Source organism: Siniperca chuatsi, linkage group LG8 (genome assembly GCF_020085105.1).
Source record: "Siniperca chuatsi isolate FFG_IHB_CAS linkage group LG8, ASM2008510v1, whole genome shotgun sequence".
Taxonomy (NCBI): domain Eukaryota; kingdom Metazoa; phylum Chordata; class Actinopteri; order Centrarchiformes; family Sinipercidae; genus Siniperca; species Siniperca chuatsi.
Window position 1 is genome coordinate 13,092,770 of NC_058049.1, and position 23,687 is coordinate 13,116,456.

At 38.8% G+C, this 23,687-nt stretch overlaps 2 protein-coding genes across 12 annotated transcripts in view; both read right to left on the minus strand.

Moving 5' to 3' along the window:
- Positions 1-4,113: 4,113 nt before the first annotated feature.
- rap2c (RAP2C, member of RAS oncogene family) lies at positions 4,114-8,504 on the minus strand. The gene is made up of 3 exons (XM_044204853.1): positions 7,479-8,504; positions 5,875-6,160; positions 4,114-5,341 (listed from the first exon to the last, which is right to left on the minus strand). Exons 1-2 carry the CDS (start codon positions 7,749-7,751, stop codon positions 5,882-5,884), a joined length of 552 nt encoding a protein of 183 aa, XP_044060788.1. The 5' UTR covers positions 7,752-8,504; the 3' UTR covers positions 4,114-5,341; positions 5,875-5,881.
- A 1,790-nt stretch (positions 8,505-10,294) lies between these two features.
- The window catches only part of mbnl3 (muscleblind-like splicing regulator 3), a 31,310-nt gene continuing 17,917 nt past the window's right edge, over positions 10,295-23,687 (minus strand). For 4 of the 11 annotated variants that reach the window (XM_044204859.1, XM_044204856.1, XM_044204858.1 and 1 more), the window contains exons 7-8: positions 21,507-21,542; positions 10,295-17,458 (exon numbers count right to left, since the gene is read on the minus strand). In XM_044204859.1, coding sequence (XP_044060794.1) covers positions 17,316-17,458; positions 21,507-21,542 — 179 coding nt within the window. In that variant the 3' untranslated portion in view covers positions 10,295-17,315. The other 7 variants (XM_044204860.1, XM_044204864.1, XM_044204867.1 and 4 more) reach the window with 7 other exon arrangements.

The following is a 23,687-nucleotide window of genomic DNA, read 5'->3' on the forward strand; positions in this document are numbered from 1 at the left end:
AATCATTGGAGCAACAGCCTTCTTTGTCAGAGATCTTAGTGAGCAAATCACAAGGAAAACTACATCAATCACAGCAAACCTCTCTTTCTTAAAAGAGGTTCAAGTTGTAATTTATCCCATGTGCAATAAACTCTTAATTTGAATATACCATAGCCTCTTAGCACTTTATCTTTTCCCTTTTCTTATTGTTGCAGTTTGCTTTTATCACATGAACCTTTGACACTGTATTGCATGTGTAGCACCACACCAGCACTTTTAATGTCTTATTGCTTTATTGTGTTTATAATTTATGCTTTTATGCTGCTGTTGTCCTCTTGTGGGACAATAAAGAACTGAGCTGTAGTTTCTACTTACGTTTCAGATGAAGCTTTAATATACAGAACCTACAATGAGCTTATAAAATGCAATGTATTGCTGTCGGTTAACCTACCCAACAGTATATAAGTTAAAATTAGCTCCACCTCAACCAGTCTGCTTATAAAATAAGACGGTGTAGTCCCTCATTCGTCCAGGAGTGTTCTATCGTAGAAAAGGTTTCAGTCGTAGTCATCTGGACACTGTTTTCAGAATCGAGACGTTTGGCTCCCATCCGGAAGTCATTCTCAATTGTCATTCTCAATTGTGACACAATTCTCACAATTGAGAATGACTTCCGGATGGGAGCCGAAACGTCTTGATTCTGAAAACAGTGTCCAGATGACTACGACTGAAACCTTTTCTACAACAGTCTGCTTACACATTATCACTGATAATATAAAACAAATAATAAAAATCACTAATCATTAATCCCATTCTGTCTCATTAAATTAATTAAGGTGACAGAAATCATTCGGCTAACACTTACTTTTGATACTTTAAGTACATTTTAATGCATATGCTTCTGTTACTACTACTGATACTTTTATTTAACGTAAAATATTGACTGCAGGATCTTTGTTTGTACTCGAGTATTTTTACATCAGAAACTCTTTCGTTACAGCTGCTCACTATCACGTCAGTGCACACAGGAATAGAAGTAGTAAGCAAATCAAAATATAATACACTATAATACAGGTAAGATAAATTAAGTACAAAGTGGATATAAAGTATAAAAGCTAAAATAAGTGTAAGTACCAAAGTGGATTTAGAGGTTGATAAGCATAGTATAATACAAAGTAATAATATAAATAATAAGTAATAGTGCAATAATGAGTACTGTGGAAATTGCACAGCAGCAATTAATGTAAGTATGAATAAATAGTAATAAATAGGGAATTTTAAACTGAAGAGTATATTGCACAGCAGTATTAACACAGAATATTGCACAATATTTCAAGTATTGCAGTGATGTTAATGGTCCAATGTCCAGTTTAATGACTTAGGGTCATACAGACTGACACTTAGAGGGAGGAGTTAAATAGTTTGATGGCCACAGGCAGGAATGACTTCCTGTGGTGCTCTGTGGTGCTTTTTGGGGGGGATGAGTCTTTCGCTGAACATTGTTGATTACTATTTCTACTTAAGTAAAGGATCTGACTACTTAATCACCGAACGGTTATATGAAACCATGGTGTCAAACAAAGTTTGACTTGACAACCAGATTTAGCCCAGTTCTTCTTTTAACCTGCAAATCACCAAAACCACGCTTATTTATGGAGGACCACAAGTGAAATGGAAACAGTTATGAAGCATTTCATTAAGTTATATCTAATAGGACAATAAAGCAGGAATTAATAAAGTATCTTTCAACTGAATTAATCAATCCCTAAATACACTAAATGTACTTCACTACGTAATTTAGTAATTAGGTCGATTTACATACTACACAAATATGCCACTGTGAGCACGAGGGAAGGCAGAAATGCCCAAATCATCCCAAGCTACAACATAAACACATGATTTACTTTCTTAGTTATAATCATGTTCTTGTGTAAGATGAGTTTGTTTCTTTGCAGCTTGGTACTGTACACCGCAGACACCTGATGGCCCGATGGCCCGTGGCGGTTTCTGTTTGAAGATGTCTACAACTCTCTTGTGGTGTAGAAAGAGATAAACGCAGCAGGAACCAGGACAAGATGCTCAAAATTAGTTTATTTTCCCTCAAGGAGCTTGGAAGAGCTGCGGTGACCCTGCTGATTCAGAGAGCTGCCAGCTCGGTGAAGGATGCACAGGCTCAGCGAGCAACCAGCAGCTCCACCTGACAACCGCAGAGTGAGAGGAAGAAGAGCCAGCTCTGTGCTCCGTGGGATGTGAAAACTACAGCAGTACCAAGTGTGACAAATGCAAGAATAAAAACTTGCAAAGCACACACTCACTCGACTGCACTCTGCCCGTCTGGTGCATGAAAAAACACACACACACACACACACACACACACACACACACACACACACACACACACACACACACACACACACACACACACACACACACACACACACACACACACACACACACACACACACACACACACACCAATGAGGAAGTGGAAAGTGTAGCCTGTATTTTTAGACAACGTAGCTTCAGAAAAAGTTTTAACTCCTGTGTGTGTGTGTGTGTGTGTCATATATATATTAGTTTGTACTACCAACTAATACTTCTTTAAATATTTCAATCAAAACAAAAAAGGTGTAAAATGTGAGCTAGAGACTGCAAATTATAAAATGCTGTAAGGATTGTAGTGAAATATAAACATTATGATGGGGATCTAAGGAGGGGATCTTGGTTGCTAAGAATTTTACAAAACTGCTAATAAGTGGGCTGAAGAGTTTAAAGGATAGTTTCACATTTTTCTGTATAAAACAACACTCACATGACCACATGCACATTGAAAGAGTTATTCATCGCTGTGCTTGATCACTTCATTTTGTGCTTTTAATGTAAAAAGTGCACAGCAAGAAAACACTGTCCAGGGAAACAGAGAGAGGCTTCACACTAAAAGACTAAAACTTTGACAGACACTCACTTGATTTGTCCAACTCTGACTGCTGAAGCCTCATAACTTTATAATGTATTTTTGCACAGAAAGACAACTGTGGAGTTTGTCCCCCATCACTTACATTGGTATTATAAACGGATCTCTTTGTGGCCAGTAAGAGGAACAACTACAGCGACCAAAACCTCCTTCATCATACATATGGGCATGTGAGTTCATTAGAGGAAACAGGTGCACTTCTCCTGAACTAAACTTGTTGAATGTTCTGCCCAAAAAGAGCATGCGAGTATCGTTTTAAGGCAGACTACAAAAAATTGTGACCCTATTCTTTGAATTAAACCTGCAATAACTTACTTTCTGCCTACTCGGTGGCAGCAGAAACATATCACCTTTTAAGCTTATACGGTGACCTTGTTACCAAACAGCTGCTTGTTTACACATCCAGCAGTTACGGAGCAACATTATCATTCATTTGGAGTCGTGTTTCTGGCCACCTGTTGAATGTCAGTCCAATATTCGCTCTCTTTCAGCTCTGTTTTTGGTCTCCACCAACTCCTGAGACAAATATCTGGCTCTTTAGATGCCAAATGCTCCACTGTGTTCTCCAGCTAGTTGCTAACTGTGTCTGTCTGCTGTTTGGTGCTGAGCAGGTAGCATACAGCGGGATTTTTAAAGCTTTTTCTCTGAAAACAGCTGCCTGCTGTTGCCGCCGAAAACAACGCTATGAGAGTGAACGAGAACAGTTGTTGGGCCGGACAGCTAAACAATGAGCTGAAACTCTATAAAGCTCCGTAAAGCCGAGAGGAGCAACAGGTTCAGGTGATAATTCTCTGTGGGTTCATCACTACGAGCGACCCTGTTCACACCGTCTTCACGTTTAAATTACAGAATGACCACCAAAGTCACTGTTTCTATAGAGGAATGGTTCCAAACCTGGAGCGCACTGAGGCATTGCACATGATCAGTGGGAAAAAATTCAACTTGGCTTCCTTTGTTACTAGTTTCTGAAGATGAAATGAGAAATGATAAGATCGAGGCCAGCAGGAAGAAAACTAGCTTTGGTCACAGAAATGGTTGTGTATCAATCAAAGATAATACTCTAACTGTGCCCCATGACAAAAGCAGAAAGACCAGCATGTTTATTACCAAATAATAATAACTGTTTATCTTTGAGGAAAAAAAGAAACATGAGACCAGGGTGCAACAGAAATTATTTAAGGCTCTGTTAAATCCTTAGCTTCAAAAAACAATGTACCATGTATCCTGAAAAGTCACAAAAAGCAAAAACTAGTATAAAATCAAAAGTTTAAAACTGGCTACCCATGTCATTAGTTTTTAATAAATAGGTTACTATAAGAAAAAGAAAAATACAAAGTTAAATCTGATTAACTGTGCCAGAACTTTTATCAAACCACATTGCAGCGGGAGTTATTTGATGACAAGAAATCAGCATCTCCTGAATGTAAAGCAACACACGTCATGTAATCAAAACACAAGTATGCACTGTGAGCTTCCTTTGGTCGTTCCAAAATCATTCTCCCACAGAGACTCCTCGAGAAAACTGAAAATGGAAGACCTGCGTCCACGCCATTCATGCCTTGTAGACTTTGACAGAATTCAGGCTAAAAACTGTAAAATGGCTCTTCCTCATCACTTAAAGTTGATTTAGTAGAACATTTTCAATTTTAAGCATGCATGTTTTCAGATGAGTTTAGCTGCTTCAGGCTACTGCAATGATAAAAAGGTAAATGCTTGAACCACAGGGCAGCAGAACGGACTGGTGGATAAAGTGACCGTCCCTTGATGTAAATGTTACAGGTTTAACCCACAAAGTCGTAAACCCTGTCCAGGTTTCCTGGAGCTAAAAAAGTCATAGCACACACTGCTGTAGTTTGTGTCAGTTAGTTCAAAGTCAGTTCAAAATAAAGCGAGCAGTATACCTGGGCAGCAAACTGGTCGAAGTATGCATGCTTAAACGTCAAAATGCTTCAATGTTATGAAATACTTTGTCAAATTCCAACCTTGAGACATAATACAAGTAATAATAAAGTATATAATAGCGATTAAAGCAGCTTTAAAAAGAAGCTGTAACCTCACAAACACTCCTGCTTATTATTTCAGGGATACTTTCGACTAAAAGGAAAAAAAGAGACTGAAATTCACAGATGGCCGCTCTCGCTCATTACAAGTCCGTCTATCTGACTCCATCCCGGGTCATTGCAAAGGCCGTTAAGGTTGCAGCAGAAACGTCTTCTAACAGTTATATCAAAAATAGGAGCGACGTCTTTCTTGCCAGAAGCTCTGTGTTAGACAGTGAGAAACCACCTTAAACATAAACTTTACCAGCTGCGGTAAGTTTGTATCTGTTGGATCAAGTCAGGTTGTCCCCAGTTTCATCAAAATCCTTGTGGTGATCCAGTCAAGTATCTGTAAAAAATAAAAAGAGCAAAAACATAACAGCTTATTAGTGGTTAACACAGGCAACATCTGTCACAGAATCTAAAGTTAACTTCCTGTTTTTGAACACAATTTCTTTTTCAGGATGTCACATTTTCCTCTTTCTATGGCTCGGCTCACAGGACTGTCTGCTTCAGTTGTCTCTACTCTTCAGGGTCTTTTCCCTTCCGGCCCTGAGCTGCTCATGCAGTTGTGTTTTTCATGCCACATACTTTCTGCGATCTTTTGATAACAAGCTAAACCAACGGTTTGCGCGGAGCAGCACCACCCACTCGTCTTTCTCACTTCCAACCAAACCTCTCCCGTACACTGCACTGAAACGCCACACAGTCATCCATGTGTTACATTTCTCCTCAGCTTGTGAACCATTTTTACACAGGCACTGCAGGGACATTTTATCACATTTTATAAAATTAGTGAGCGGCCAACTGTGCTGTGCTTGTGAGCTCTTTAACACAGCCCGAATATGAATGCAACTGTGCAAAGGAGAAAAGCGCTTGTACCTCTTCCTCACTGTACCACACAGGCTGTGCAGCACTGTTCCTGCTTCTCCGGCAGTGTGGAATAATTCATCTGTCGGACGATCTCTGCAAACAACTCGTCCACCATAGTCTTGCTCTTGGCAGAAGTTTCAATAAAAGGGCAGCCCCACTCTTGAGCCAGGGCTCGTCCATCTGAACCGGCGACCTCACGCTCAGATTCCAGGTCAACTTTGTTCCCGACCAGGATCAACGGCACCTTCTCGAAGCGCTTCACTCGCACTATTTGGTCTCGCATTGGCCTGATGTCCTGAAAGATGAAGAGGATGAAGAGAGGATATGGGTGTGTGGTTTCTCATGAAAACTGCAGGTTGCTTGTAGCAATGGGACAAATAATCAGTATGTCAATGTAGTTGTTTTCCAGTTCCATACTACAAACTCTCTTTTTTAAAGCAGATTTTTAATATGTTCACACTACAAAAGTGAGAAAACTATGTATAGGTCAAAAAAGCCAGTCTGCATACTTACAAAATATGCTGTTGATTTAAAAACAACACAATGCAAAAAACGAAAGGCAGACATACATACTCACAACTGCAAAAATTAAAATAATCAAGTATGGTGGTGATACAGCTGAAGGAAGATTTTAGTTGACAAATAAATAACATGTATCATCATGTAACATTTTCCTTTCTCTTTGTAAGGTTAATTGGCAACAGCATTTCAAAGTGGCAGTTTGATTTTTGGTGTTGCATCATTTCCTGTTAGCAAAAAACATGTAAGTACACAATGTTTTTGCATGCTAACTGTAATAACAGTATACAGTGACTATCTGAATATATTACATACAGTATACACTTAGTATGTAGTATGGAAACTGGGACACAGCATATATCGTGACACCTTCCCTTGCATAACTTCATCATTACACAAGTATTGCTACGTTTATTAAACCTGTAGATTATGGTAATTTTCTAGTTTTTGTGGCAACTCACTATTTTGAGTTTTCTGTTAAATACAGTTTGGCTAGATGGAAAAGTTTTGGTTACTATGAGGCAAAGAGTGTCCTCCTTTTCCTGCACTCATAACCATGAAGCCCTTTTGTATGCTGTTAGCTTAAGTTGTTATTTGAATGATGGCACACTTATATGTGTCTATGTATGTTTGTTAAAAGGTCTCCATGCGCTTACTTGCACAATGTTTCATATTTGTTGTCTATAAAATTGCTTAAAACTGAACGCTTAATTGTGCAGTGAATAAATAAAGCATTGATTCCTGCTTTTCAGAATTATTTTGAAGCATTGTTTCTCTACAGTTACAAATACATTGCTGCGTATAGTCAGTTATGTTTTTGCATTACACCAGGTACCACAGAACCGTCTATATAATGATGCCAATTCACCATGAGAGCATTATATTAATGAATTACCTTAAGATTACTATAAACACCACCAATTTCCGTCTTTGAATAATAAAGTAAAATGTGGATGGTGCAGGGCTCTGTAGTTGGCAGCACTGACAGTATGAATCACACCCCAATACAGCGTCTAAATGCCCTGATTAACTACCAGGATATTAACAGTTTCCACCTGTGCGTGGTTTAAGGTGTGTACGGTGACAGCAGGTACCTGGAATGACTGCTGGTTGACCAGACTGTAGACCAGGATGAACCCCTGCCCGTTCTTTATATACAGATCTCTCATGGAGGCGAACTGCTCCGTCCCCGCCGTGTCGAGGATCTCCAACACGGAGGGAGACGAGTCCACCTCGATCTCCTTTCGGTAGAAGTCCTCGATGGTCGGGTCGTATTTCTCGATGAAGGTGCCGGTGACAAACTGGACGGTCAGCGCGGACTTGCCGACGCCGCCGCTGCCCAGCACGACCACTTTGTATTCTTTCATTGGGGCGGTCGAGGCAGGCTAACTTAGCAGCTAACGACTTAGCTACACTGCTATACTCGCTCCAGAAACATTTATCAGGCCTTTTAAAGAGCTAACAAGCGAGCTGACAAATGTTAAGCGATATAAAATGACTCCTCGTTCACATAAACCCAGGTCTAGCGCTCATACTCGTTGTTTTTCCTACGTTGCCTTGCTAGTTAGCGAGTAAAAGTTGACGTCCGTTAACGTTAACTCTGGCGTTAGCTAGCGTTAAAGCTAGCTCGCGTCTGGCTAAATTCACGCTGTGCCATGCTCGAGCCTCAAGCCTTTACATCCGATCTGACAAACCAGAAGTACCGGGGAATCATCGGCGAACTCGCTGTCTGGTTACAGGCAGCAAGTCACGGTGATACGTTACACTAGCCCCAACAGAGAGCATGCCAATTCCCATACACACACACACACCAGTCCGCCGGTGTCGCAAAACGCAGCGCTGGTTATGTCCGTCCGTCCGTCCGGGCCTGGTTAAGGTTCCGGCCCAGCCCGGCGCCTCGGCACCCGGGCGTGCTATCGACGGACAAGCCGCAGATTCGGTACTACAATCCGAGGGTCCATTGGCTGCAGTTTGTTGCTGCTCCAGTGTATGTTTGACTCTGTGCTGGGCAGGTTTGATTACAGAAAAGGAAATCTTTTTCCAGTATTTCCACCAACTGATTTCCTGAAGCTAACAGTCTGGCTTCCGCTAACGACAACAAGACGTCCGGTCTGACTATTTTCAGAATAAAAGCGTTTCCTTTTTACAGCAATAAGCTCTACATACTGAAAAAGGCTTTACAGGTGCTACAAACATGACTCCTAACACCAAGTTTAATTTGATGCAGAAGTTAATCTCATGGTAGTCCGTATTTGGACATGTTAATGAATTACTTCACAATGCCAGGAACTGTAAGACAACTTTTCATTTCAAATGTATATGTTTAACCATTTACTAGTCAGATGTTTTGATTGATTTAAGGTAATGCAATGTTGTAGAATTATCCATTTGCATTTCATATGGATAAATGTCCAATTTAAGGGGCGTCCTAGTGGGCTAATGGTTAAGTTAAGTTACTCTTTGACAGTACATGCACCTCCGCTTATTAATATTATTTATTACATAAGGAGTTACATTGTATTTTAGACTGTACTTTCATCACCAACCAGTAAACCCACTTGGTACTTGACACTTAGTTTATCTTATACTTATACCGACAGGATACTTAATTTATTTCTGACCTGTTTTATAGTGTTTATTTTTTCTAGTACTTTCTCCTGTGTGCACTGACGTAAAGACGAGCTACTGTAACAAAGAGTTTCCCTACGGGGATCAATAAAGTATTTCTGATTCTGATTCTGATTCTGAAGACGCATGCCGTGTAACTTAAATGTCCCTGATCCGATTTTGGTTGGGAAAACTTTGTTGCATGCTATACCAATCCCTTCTCTCTCTCCATGTTTTCTGTCTGTATCTCTGCTGTCACTAATAAATAAAGGCAGAGCAATAATATATTACTATATTAATGGAGGATAAAAGCCACATTTAATATTCTGTTGTTGCTAGACGATAGTTGTTAGTGATTCAACCTTTGCCTTGTTATTGAAAGCTTAACTATTCTAAATTTCAAAATAAGACGGTGTAGTCCCTCATTCGTCCAGGAGTGTTCTATCGTAGAAAAGGTTTCAGTCGTAGTCATCTGGACACTGTTTTCAGAATCGAGACGTTTCGGCTCCCATCCGGAAGTCATTCTCAATTGTGACACAATTCTCACAATTGAGAATGACTTCCGGATGGGAGCCGAAACGTCTCGATTCTGAAAACAGTGTCCAGATGACTACGACTGAAACCTTTTCTACGATATTCTAAATTTCGGTGAGCAGATGTGTCACAGGAAGTGATTTAATTTACCTTTCCATTAGATTAAGCCACACTCTAACACCAGCTGAAAATAATTTATTTTTTGCTGTCCTCCTTCTCACACCTTGCTACAGCGATGTAGAAGTGTACTCCAGAGTGTGACATTGTGGTTGGATGTGGTTAAAGTTGCTGAAACAGACTTGAAAGACTGGTTTTAAACCTGTTATTAAGTTTCTCTAAAAAATGTATGAAATATAAACTTTAAGGTGTTTTTGTTTCTTCTTTTCAGCACATGATGCTTGGAAAAGTACTTCCAAAATTACATAGTTATTTATCAAAAAACAAGTTTGATTTGGTCTGATGTGGAAGGGCCATAATCTAAACTAAACATTGTAGGCTGGAAGGTCCTCAAAGGTGTTGGTATTGGCCTACAACATTTTTACAATAATCAAAACTCTTGTTTTAGCTGAGTGGAATTGCACTTTCTAATGCAATATTTTAAGTCTTTATTAATGACACATCCATGTCTTCAACTGTAAATCGAACCTTCATTCATATCAAATATAAATATCATCAAGTCATTAACAGGTAAAAACAATTCAGGAGATAAATGTTAGATGTCTCTTTAAAGGTGACACAAAGAGATAATGAACAACAAAACACACCAGAAGAGGATCACAATTATGTATTTTATTAAAGGTCAAACAGAAATCGCAGAATTCATCATAGGCACAGTAACTTACTCTTAATAGCTATACACGGCAAAATAAATTGGCATGTAGCACAGCAGCACATACAAGCACCACAAGCAGAAAACAGAGTGAAACGATAGATGACTAAGAAACAGCAGTCACTTTCAAGTCTGTCCTAGAGTGTCAGAGAGAGTTTTTCATATGGCTTAGTCCTGAACAGTCTTTGGCCCTCATCATCTTCCACAGGTTGCCATTCAGTCTGTGGTTGTACCCAATTTAATAATGACTCACCAACAAAGGATTTTAAATAAAGGGATAAGTTTCAATACATGTGCTGTTTTAAGTCAATTTAAATGTAGAACGTAAAAGGAAAACTAAACCTTGCATGATAAAGGCACAATTACAACTGAATCGTTTTAAAATAATGGTGACAATAAATCAATTTCAAAACAAAATCACAATCTTATTCACTTGTTGGTGACTGGAAACCCACAGTGTGTTAAATCCCCTCCACATGTACTTTTCCCCACTTGTGGAGTAAGAGGGCTGTGAACCTTTTCACCAGGATGACTCAGTCAATCCACCACTAGGACAAGTGCCATGGCAACAAAATCGTTGGCTTTAATAGCAATTTAAGAGCATCACATGTCCAAATCTGAAAGAACAGAGTTGCGTAAGGATGTTGCTGCTGCTGCAAGAATACCATTGGAAAACCAGGTTGCTTGCAATTTTGACTAAAATCCTGAGGAGAATTCAGATTTATTGTTGTTTTGGATAATGGCAACAAGGGAGCAAAGAATAACCCATTTCATAAAATGACAAAATTAAAGTGAATTTAAAACCCTGTGAACACATCTCACATCCATGTCTCTCCCTGCTCCTCCTTTGTTTCCTGGCTGCTTTTCAGCCTGCAGGTGGAGCTATTCTGTGCTTTATTTTGGTGCATTACTGGAGAGAGGAATGCACCTGCATTTGTGTATTCATGATGAGCATTTAAGGACAAGGTTAGTACTGGTTTTATATATTCCAGACTGACTATTTCTTCTAATCCACCTCTCTTGTTTGAGACATTACTGAACCAAAAATACCCCAGTAAAGAACAGAAAAAGCTTTTTTTTTTTTTTTTTAAAGCAAACCATTCATGGTTTACAGCTAAGCAATGTCATGCTTGGCAAAGAACAGGGCTCTAGCAAACAAACAAAAGGACAGATCCCTCAAAGCAATCTTTTTATACTGTAATAAAATGATAGACTCATATCATATCATTAACAATACATTGATTTGATTTTTTTAATCAACTCTTTTATCTATATTTATTCAAAATAAATTTTGAGTATTTTGACATAGTTATGTACATAAGTGCAAACAAGGTGAACGTCACACATTCGTATACACCTCAGCAAGGATCGACATCACCCAGCACAGCTGGGCAGGAAGAGGCTTCTGGACCACCTTCTCGGCCAAAACTGAAAAACAGAGCTCACTAATGAAAACTCACGTCTCCACACAGCGAAAACTGAGCGAAGGCCGTCCAGTCTGCAGGAGGTGAACAGCGAGGAGTTTGATTTTACAGAAAAAGATGAAGATCTTTCAATTAGTCCAAAAGCCTCTTTACCTCCCTGACATATAGGTGTTAGCTTTAAAAGCCAAATTCCATTCTTATTTCTCAAAAACACCATGTACAAGAACAAAAACCCTCCCCAAATAACTAAGGTCAAATAAACAAAACAAAATAAACACCTGATCTCCCCTAAGGACCTTTGGATATTACAAGAATTTAAGTTTTCCATACAAAATATTTAATCACGTCGCAATAACAAGACAAACTAATTAGACATTCCCTTTTTGAATAAGTTAGTGTTGTATGTTATTTCAATGAATGTGAAAAAATTCACAATTAGGATAATAGAAAGGTAGCCATGTTGTCATTTTGTTGCCACAGCAACGGCAACTGTTACCATTAACAATGACTCCATCATTGTATACAAATGATTTTCATATTATATCTTTTTTCTTGTTGGTCTACACAAACTATTAACTATGTATAAATGAGTTTTTTATTTCCATGCTGTTTTTTTTTACGTCAGATTTAAAAAAAAGCTTAACTTACCATTAATACATGTCACTTTCATACACAGCTATCACATCTTTATACAGTGATCGAGAAATAAGGCCCTTTGTTTGTGCCCCGGGCAACAGAAGTATGCTCAGGACCGAATTAACTGTCCACATGCTAAAGGATCTGGTCACTGGACACAATGATCAGAGCATTTTGCATATTCCAGAGTAATGATGTATGGGAAAATACAATGAGGCCTAAAGGAAATCAAGTACAAGAGAAAGAGGGAAAGAGGTAAAAACAAATTTTTCTTGCACCACACTGCAAATCCCCTAATAACACGCTCTTGTGCATCAATACATACATCTAAATGTACTTATAAATTCAAATGCCCTCAAGAGGCACAATTTATTTATCAAGTATTTTGTTTTTTTCCAGCTGGACAGCAGTTAGTGAAGGCATAATGATGGGGGGAGGCTACAGGGAGGGGTTTTCTTGGCTGGACAAAGCTAGTCTTTCAAAGCTGTAAGATTTAGACAAACTAATTTGTCTGGACATTCGAATCATCAATTTCATCGAATAGGAGAGGAACATTTGAGCTGCATATGTAGCTGCTCAACACTTACAAAACAGAGGTAAAGGAGAAGTTTCTGTACCAAAAAGTACATTTCTTTACAGATGTATGATAACAGGCATATAATGGGCTACGTACTGTTTGATTCACCATGTAGATAAAAAATAAATGATAGTTTGAATAAATACTTCAGCATTTTGGGAAATACACTTATTTACTTCCTTTCAAGGGTTAGATGAGAAGATTGATATCTCTCTCATTTCTGTACGGTAAATATGATGCTTGAACCAGGGGACAGTTAGCTTAGCTTAACATAAAGACTGGAAACAGGGGGAAAAGGCTATCCTTGTTCTGTCCAAAGTAGAGCGAGACTGAAAAATCAGCCAATATTATTATCTTATTGCAGATATACCGTATTTGTGTACATGTAACAAGAAATTGCAGTACAGAAACAGTGTCAACATTACATAGTTTGTCCACCAGAGAGCACTGACTGAAGTTGATTTTTCAATCGTAAAACGTCCCACATAGTACGTATCTTGGTCACAATTCTTTAAAAAACAACACAAAAAATCCAAGGGATCTGTATCAAGGTTTTTTGTTTGTTATGTGTTTTTGTCAACAACAACTATTGGCTGATATATTGTTATCAGATTTTTTTACCTCCTAAATATCAATATCAGTATCTGACTCAAAAATCCAGTATCAGTCGAGCTATAGTCCAAAGGTAAATCCACTAATTAACACATTATATCTTGTTTGTGTAATTTGTACAAAAACGGAAATGTGAAAACGACAATTTGTGTTTTTAGAGGGAGTTACATCCTGTAACTATTTCTTGATGAACACCAGTTTTTCCATCCACCCAGCTTGTCTCCGGCTTTAGTGCTGGTTGCCTGGCAACCTCAGAATTGCTCGCCTGGCACATGTGCCAAAAAATGATGCGGCCCACTGAATGTGCGCAGTAGTGTTTCTCCCGCTGGCCCCGCCCACAAGTTCCCGCTCGGCCCGTAGACTTTACATTGTGGTGACGTCACAGATTTTGAAATCGCTTTTCTTGGCTCGAGGAACGTTTTACAAGTATAAAACCTCAATGGATCAAAAATTCATAATAGAAAGAGTCATAATTGACCTTGTTTGCAGTTTGAGGTGTCCTGTCAACAGTTTTACAGACGTCTCTTATAATGGTGGCCTATAGGGAAAATGCTTTTTGGGCCGCAGGGGGATTTTTCGTTGCAATAGCGCGAGTGGCCACTGGAAAAAGATGGCTGCAAGGTGGAGCGGTGGCACCGTATCCAGGTCTTATTATACATCCGTGGTAGTGCACTATGTTTACTGTCCACCATTTTAGAGGTGCTTTCGAGGTGCTGTTAGGTGTATTTTGTCACTTCAGTTCCAGGCTAGCCGTTTCCCCCTGTTTCCAGTCTTTATGCTAAGCTAATTGGCTGCTGGCTCTAGCTTCATTTTTAGCACACAAACATAAGAGTGATCTGTCGATCTTCTCATCTAACTTGGAAAGAAAGCGAATAAGCGTACTGTTCCTTTAATTTATACCAATTCAATGTGAACTTAAGGTACAACTGCTACAGTTAAGGTAGCACGCTGATTAGGGGAAAAACATTCACCAACCAAACCCAGGATCCATCCCAGTAAGCGGTGCTTCCAACTTGCCCCCACTAAACACAGGTGGCAGTGTTAATGGGTGGGAGGCTGGTGAGGGATTATGTGAAAAACAAAACAAATGCTAAAAAGGATAGCACACTGATTTTCTCAATTTTGCCCAATGATTATACCATCGTTTATAGGTGCATATTGGGCACTTTGGGTACTTTCGAAGGTAGGGGTACAAAAACTGACTAGCAAGGAATGGTACTGTAATGTACTTGTATGCCATACATTTGTACTTCAATAAGTACAATTCTGCTCATTTGTTACCTTTTCTGAGAGTGAAATATATTTCTAAAAGTAGTCACCACCCACTGACATTAAATATAAATCTATATAACAATACACATACTTTAATATGTCTTAACACAGTATCAGCATGGTATCTATGTGACCTCAGAAAGAGTCTATATATAGTGAATCATTACATTTCAACATGCCTGTCTTTTAGAAGGGCATGAGTAGAGTTTTTGCATTAAATACATTCACAACACAATAACATTATTTAAAATGAATAATGCTCAGTGGGAAATGCTGTAACATCTGCAGCATTTACAACTAATCAAATTTGTGATTCATTGTCTCTTTCAACACACTTATGTATGCACACGACTCACTGATTTATTTCTTTACATAAACGATAAGACAGCACAGCTGTCTCAGAGAAGAAACTAGTACAGATGTGATTTACTGTTATAATAATGTACCAAATAACACATCTATCTTTAAGTACTGGTCTGTTCTTACAGTCTACTGACAGTGGTGGTTTGAGGAGACTTGAAAGAGGCACATTTGAATTTGGATAAAAGTGATTTCAGCCCAGTTTCCAAAGCTGTTACGTTCAATTTTACACGCCTACAGAGAAATTCCTTACAGACATTTGGAAACCTAAAATCCAACTGGTTTGTAATTTCTTTTACCATCAGACATCAAACGGGTGATTTATTCCTCCATCTCCTGACTTTACCATAACTCAGTTCTGGTTATAACAACTGTGGATGCCATATTCAGAGGGCACAACAGTAGAAAAGACGACACATTATAAAGTCAGACAGGACATTTTCAAGTTCTAAGCTTTCTCCCTGAAGAGCCATAAAACATAAAAATCTTGCCACTTATTCAATCCAAAAGCCGCATTAAAAGGAGACAATTACACAAACAAACTGCCTTTTTTTTAAACACATCTCTGCATTTGAGAGGGAGACATTTATTTAGAGGAATTATTCAGGTATTTCGTTAAATGGGGGCAGCTCCTTGCATATACCACCACTTGGCACACACAAACTTTAGGCACAACATCAGGAAACTAATCCAGCTTCCATCTTGTGCATTAAGTCTGACATCAGGTGTAAAAGTTTAAGACGCGCCAATTATAAAAGTCGGTAATCTTGGAAATGTCAGAATAGATCGTTTCGTCTTCATTATGATTTCAGGTGAGTTGATCACAAGAAATCTGGGTTTGTGGCTGAGGATCATGGAGGAAACAGGAGAAACAAACCTTCCTTTTCAATCATTAGACAGTTACCCTTCACATCCTGATCAGACATCATGACTAAAGATATCATTCAACAGTTTCAATAATTTGAGCTGTCTGGTGAATACTGGTGGAGTTTTCAAGAGACAGGCCTTCACATAGAGAACCTCAACCTGCTTTAAGGCAGTTTGTTTCTTAAATCAAGAAATTAACAGCCACATTCTTAAAAATCTCTCTTTAGTATAGAAGTGATTGTATCCTAATTTTATGTCACTCTGTCAATTTGTAGTTTTTTAAGGTTGTTGCATTATATAGTGAGTGTCAGATACTGACTATGAACTGGGGGACAAAAGCTGAGTCAAATCATACTTAACATTTATGAAACAATATAAATTTAAAGAGGCGATCACTGTAATTACTAGATTTTCTTACAATAAAAATGGTATAGGTGAATACACAGTATTTTTGTTGTTTTGTTTTTGTTTTGTTGACAGATATTGCACTTAACTGCAAATAACAAAATCTTTCAATGAATGCTGTCAAGTGATTCGAATTATTTTGGAAAGCTAAGTCTCCTCTGCAGCTGAGCAGACAAATCAAAGGCACAAACAAATTAAACAACAACTCATCGACGTTTCATCAGGCAAAGATGAGATCATGATAACAAACTGAATGGTACACATGGTACAACACAAATGTTACATTTGTAGCCATCTTGAAACGTAAACATGACATGATATGAAACACTCTTTCATTGTGACAACACGTAATGGTTGTAGACCAGCGGCAGGCCGCTCCAGTGGTCTGAATTTCCAGAATTAGCTTTTCAGAGTTTCTGACTTTGGAACAGTCAAATGTGTTGGGTCACCTCATGAGATGGCTCCAACCCATAAAGGGCATTTAGTCTTAAATGTGTGTGTGTATGTATTTGTGTGTGTGTGTGTGTGTGTGTGTGTATGTTTGCGTGCATATGACTGCTGCACTTTTAAGGTGTGGGCATGTATGGCTGTTAGAACGAGGGAGCTCTCTTGCTCAGCCTGATCAAGTCAGTATGCATCAGGATGGCTGCTTTAAAGCAACAGTAATACGTCCAGGCTTGTATTGCGTGAACCATCGCAGCTTTCTTACTTTCATAATATCTCAGTCAGTGTGCACTGTAGGCGAGGCACATGTTTGCTGCATTCAGAAAGGTGACCGCCCTTGGTAGTGCGGCAGGTTTCAGGGGCTTTAACTGGGATTTCGGGAAAGGCTTACTGAGTTTAGCGCCATTGGAGCCGCCACCAGCAGTTTGGGGACGGGACAGAAATGGGTTTCCATGGGAACGCACTGGAGCTCCACTGGCTCGGGAGTCAGAAGCTCCGAGGGGTCTACTGGGAGAGAGAAAGGGAGGGGTGAGAGGAGGAGCAGTGAATTCCCACTGACACAAAGATCAAAACACTAACCTGCAGTAGAGGATTCAGTACGAAATAGTTAGTGTGCAAAATATTTATAATGTAAAGCCAGTTTTTTAATAATAGAGTTTAACAATCGAACCAAAACATGCTTTTCAAATAACTACCACAGCAAGTGGTAAAGGTGCAACAAGAATATGTATTCTGAATAACTGTTACTATCATTGTTAGAATGACGCTGCCAAAAGCCAAATCTGCCAAATTATGTGGATTAAGTTTTTCCTTCTAAATTTAATTTCTTTATTCCAGGTACAAAAAAAACTTTCAGACCATAATGGGACAGTAAAACTCTCTATATTGCAATGAAATTGGATTGGTGGTTCCTTAAACTCCTTAAAGTAAATACAAATAATATAAACATATCTATATGTATATTGGAATATCTATATGTATTGCAAAGATATTTCTCCTATATTGATCAGCCATAGGCAACTGCTAAACCCCCTTGCTATTTGGAGAATTTTACCATGTAACGTGTCCCAATTGCAAGGGGAACTCACTAAAAAGAAGAAAGATTAGATAGAAGACAGACAGTGGTTCTACACCAAACTACGACATTTAAATGAAAACAGATTCCTCTCAGAATAAATTCGGTTTTCATTTGCTCACATCACAACAGACTGAAAAGTGAAGACAGATGAAATGTGAACATAATACATGTGACACTACAGTCAGGTGTTTCTTTAACCTGATGAAAGAAGACTATGAACAGGACTGAGAACCTCCAGAGCTAAAATAAAAAGAGAACTGAAACGAAAGAGCAAACCTGATTCGAGGCGGCAGATTCAGCGAAAGGAACATTGGTGACTGGGGTCGAAGCCGACGAAACAGTGGAGGTGGCGGCACCGTGCATCATGGGAACTTTTATTCAGGCGAGTCAGACGAAAGACAGAGGACGAGGATGTGGGCGGGGAGGAGGGGGAACAGGAATGATATGGTTACCATGGCAAAATGTGTAGGATCAAAAGTCATGGCACAAGTCAAGTGATATTGCCAGGATGAATTTGAACAAGTATCAAGACACATGCAAACGAAATAAGAGATAAAGAAAATTACATATTTAATTAGCCAACCAGTTGCAAAATAAAAGACAAAGCACTGTTCACCAACAGATGGTAGCTAAACAAACAAGGCAACACACAGTCATACAATCTAATCAGACTGGAGTATCTGATAATTGTATTCAAATGGACAGGGCATGTGTATGAAGGGAGCAAATGATCCATAAGAGAAATAAAAACGTTTTAAATGTCACAGCTGTAATGTGACAGTAGTCTCTCTCTTCTTTAGAATTTGTCCTGTAAGTTGATAATATTGGCTGAAATCTGCAGATGAACTTTATTTTCACTGGTAATTTTGTGATTGTGTCAGATTTAGTGACTGACTGGCTTTGCAAGATAAATTTCAACATCTCGCTTTCACTTTGCATTCAACTTGTAAACGTCCTGTGATGAAGGTGCTTTGGACAAAGACAGCACTGGCACCATCACCATCACTATACTATCAAAACAGATATGAAAAAAGGGATTACCAGAGATAATGTCTAATTCTGGGACAAATAACTCAGGTCAGTTTAATAGTCATTGGGAGTACTGCTGCTACTACTCCTACAGCTCCACCCAACTTACACCTGAGAGAGATCTAATCAACCAGAGTTATTGAAAACACCTGTGTGGGCGTAAAGAGCATTTCACAGAACGCTTGTGTTACAAACTGTGTGTACTTTGCATGATGTGTATATTTACTTACCAGGTAGGGAGGGTCTAATGAAATGGTGCTTTTGATAACATTATGGGAAATGTAAGATCTAGTGTTTTTGGAGATAAACCCATAAAAGGGACTAAAAGTGAGGATAGCTCAACCTTTGCTGCTTTGATTTGAACCATTTTTGTCTATCTCTTGTGAGTCCCCTAACATTATGGAAGTGCAGTGCTGAATCACTGGAAAAATCTGAAAGCTGGATTACAATCGCAGCAGTTTCAAATATTCTCTTTTCCCACCAGCAGCATAACACATTCTGGAAACCTATTTCACTGTGATTTATAACAGCAACAGAGACATGGCATTTTGGTTCTGCTTTAACTGACAGTGAAATTATTTTCCAAATGTGGTATATTGCTATCATAATATCAGCATGCAGCAGTGGTAAATGTGGTATGGATGGGGAACACAAAGACAAATCAGGAAATACATGCAGAGATGTGGACACACACACACACAAACACACGTCTTCAGGAAACCTTTTATGATTACCATCTACAAGATTCGTGACTGCAATTAAGATCAGCATCGTCACAACTGACACTGTATATTTCTTTTCTGTGTGTGTGTGTGAGAAGGGGTAGATTCCTGATTCTGATAGATCTTGAATATTTAAGTAGTATATAACATATTTTGTAATCATTAACACCTCTAGACTATCACAGATGAGAAGCCCGGCTCACTGGTCTGGATTTTTGTTTAGGGCCACACATACTGTACTAAATGTATTTAAAAGACTTAAATAAACATGTAAAATTAGTAAACTGTTGCTGCATTGGCCGTCATCCTATTTTCTATGATCAAACGACAATTTATTCTGATATTTTTAGTATCAATTTTGTGAATATTTTCATCACACAGCCACAATAAAAACTGGGAAACACAACTCTACACTCAGTTTAGTTTTGCTTAGGGAGGTTTACGGGGGCTGGTATAGCTGAGGTCTGGGCAGGGTTAACCTACAGGGAGTCCCCTCACCACTGAGTCCAGGCACTGGGGTTTTCATAAGCACTACAAGAGACAGGAGGAAGGCTTACAGCGAGAGCATCAACTGCTGGCCCTCAACCTACTTCCCTGAGCTACCTGAGCTGGCTACACCTGCACACACACATACAGTACACGCACACATGTACACACACCAGCGATGCTCGCACAGGGTTGCAATGACTACTGACTTGCTTACACAAAGCATGACTCGTTAAACAAATAGGACATGATGCAATGAAAAAGTGAATTCAAAATGAATGTCTATCATATGGTCTTCAGGAGGTGACACGATAATCTGTGGTTTGTTCTCCCAAAGGCATGAATGTACCTCTATATTGACAGCACCATGGCAGTTTGAGTTCATTACCTGCAAATTTCATATACTTTACATTACTGCTGACCAACTACTGGTTTCTTTCCAGTACAGGATGGTGTAAAAATCAACTTACAGAAACTTGCAGCTTGTTAGAGGGAGGTAATCCATCACAGTTAACATTTAGTCACCTTTACTCTCTATCACAGTTACCTGATTGTCAATACAGTTGTGAGCAAGGACTGCTTTTAAAGCTCCTTTTTCTCAGGAAAGAAACTTCCACATCTGCATTTTGATTATCATCCATGTTCTGGATTTAATTTTCTGAGCTTCAGATTTTTTTCAGCATTCAAAACTCCATATATTTTTTAATGTCAGAGCTTCCTTGGATGCATAAGACATTATTTATTCGCCCAGGTGGACTAAGGGGTTAAGGCACTGACAATGCACCTGCAACATCCTCAGTTTGTGTTTGGCCAGGCACGTTTGTTTCATTTCATTCCCCATATCTCTCTCTCTCCCCACATTTTCTGTCTACTCTCTCACAAAAAAATACAATTTCAAACAAATTAGAAACAAACTCCATCTATTATTTGACAAAATATGGAAACTAATGATTCACTGTGATGCATTACCTATCACAGGAAAGTGCCAAGTTAATTATACTGTACAGGTATGAATTAAAACAAATGGCTACCTAGATGGCAAAGAAATGCATTGAAATCCTAATATACTGTGGCTTTGGAAAGTTGTTGGCAGTACTGTAAAGCATACATGATTTGTAGTTAATTGGCTAAAACACACAAACCAGTACGGTCATGTTGTCCTCCAATTTATCAATCAATCATTCAATAAAGGCTCCTCTCCACTACCACATACAGTATATATCAGATATAGCTGACCTACCAATGGCTCCTGAGGGCAACATGCACAGAACAGTGCCTGTCGAATTGTTAATAGACACGTGTGTGAAAAACAAGAAATGGATGAGAGCAGACGAGAAGGACAGCAAGAGGAGGACAAAAAGAAAACAAGGACAAAGAGTTGTGGTAAAGAAGAAGGTATAATTGGTAACAGCAGGTCAAGGCAAGTCAACAGGTTCAAGTTAGTGCAGGTGACACGAGCGACATCGAGGCTGTCACAGTTAGTGCACGCGTGTGCCGACACACAAAGACAAGTTGTTGATCAGTGAAGGATAAGAGCGCAAAAGCAAACTACTTTCAAGTGATGAGCAGACAAGACACTGACGCTTTAAACAGTATCAGTATATTGTAGAAATGATATATCCAAGCGGCAAAAAATGAAGATGAACCTTGTGTATAATAAATGTGCATGTGAGTATTCAGTGTACGTTCCCTTCAGCACAGAACAGGTACAGTATGTGGGTGTTTTGGCTGCAGACCTCTATGTTGTATAATTTAGGCACGTGGCATATCAATAATTCATGTCTGACAGACTTCAAGCATTTCACTAACCACTGCTTCTTTACATTTACCATGACATGAAAAATGTCTTTTCAGTGTTGATAACCACTAGTGTCCCTTGTATCATTATGTGCCAAGTTAACGAAATATATTTTTCAAGCATTTTTATAATTTTATTTTATATCCCTATGAGGTTTCTTTATTTCTTCAGTTTCATCTAGGGCTGCAACTAATGATTATTTTCATAGCTTTTTCAATTCATCGATTTATTGTTTAATCTATGAAAGGTCAGAAAATATTTGTTAAAAATGCTCATCATAAATTTTGACAGCCCAATATGACACAGCATGTCATTTCTGACCAACACGTCAATACCCGGATATTCAAGTTACAATTATCAGTATATAAAATGAGAAAAAGTAGCAAATCCTCACATCTGAGATGCTAGAAGTAGCAAATATTGGGCATTTTTGCTTGATAAATGAGTTAAACAACTAAGCGATTTAAAAAATTGTTGCCAATTAATTTTCTGTAAATCCAGTAATGAATTACTTGACTAATTGTTTCAACACAAATTTGATCCAATAAAATGTGATTATACGTTTCCAGCCAACCCGTCCTTCAAATCTAAATTAAACCCTTCAAATCAAGTCTCTCCTGATGTTAAAGGTTTTATTGATAACATTTTTATGCAGACAAATATTAAAAAAAAACAAAAAAACATCCACAGAGCTTTTAGAAAGGTGCGGAATAAAAGTATCACTTTAACTAAAAAAAATATTATGATTGTGAATTAACCATTTTAAAATTTTTGACGGGTCCAAAATGAATGTTTTGTTTATCTCTGTGTGAGATGTCTGATGTTTGGTTCCTGCTTCTAACAAGGCTTGTGAGCCAATATTGTAACGATGCTGGTATCACATGGCGTCTCTGTGTTGTCAGTGATCTAGAGTCTTAGTAGTTGCCAGTTAGTGCAAGTTTGTGGAAAAAATCAGAAAAATGGCGGTATGGCGGAGTTTGACGGTAACTGCCTGGTATCACTCCGGTACCGATCCCAAGTGCTTGCCGACAAAAGCAGGAGCAGGACCGGGACCAGGGTGAACACTGGTTCAGCTTTTGCTCGTTGGAGTCAGCTGGAGAAATTTCAAGGGCTGAAAGGCCGAGGTGGCCACTTTTTTTCTTGTCCGGTAAGTTAAAGCTAAAGTTTGCTAGCTAGCTAACGTCTCACTTCACTCGACCATGAAATACGCAGGTTGTGCAACAAATTGGCAAACACAGGAATGGAAGGGGGAGTATGTCATCTAGTGGCTGGATGTTATCAATGTTACCAATAGCTCCTTTAAGTAACAATCAGACGACCAGTTTAATGACCAAAACACACGGAAGAAAATTACAATCATGTCATCATGGGACCTTAAATATGGTTAAGAGCAGTAGAACTGTTGTTGGCTATCTCCTTTGCTCTGTCTCACTTTCTTTGTTTAGCTGCTACTTTCTGTGACTTGCTTCTACTTTGGGTCAAACCACACACAACTTTTCCAAGATCCAAGAAATGCATGCACCCACCAACCCATGCACCAACAATCCCACATAATGGCATTCTGATGTGTTTACTGTCTGTGTTTAGTTTGGACTGATTACTGTAACGTGTGTTCTCTAACTA

Bases quoted from the DNA above. Each gene is read 5' to 3' on its own strand.
- rap2c (XM_044204853.1), bottom strand. From the start codon at position 7,751: ATGAAAGAATACAAAGTGGTCGTGCTGGGCAGCGGCGGCGTCGGCAAG. The intron at 6,161-7,478 runs GTACCTGCTGTC...TTCATCTTTCAG, and splicing joins TCAACCAGCAGTCATTCCAG to GACATCAGGCCAATGCGAGA.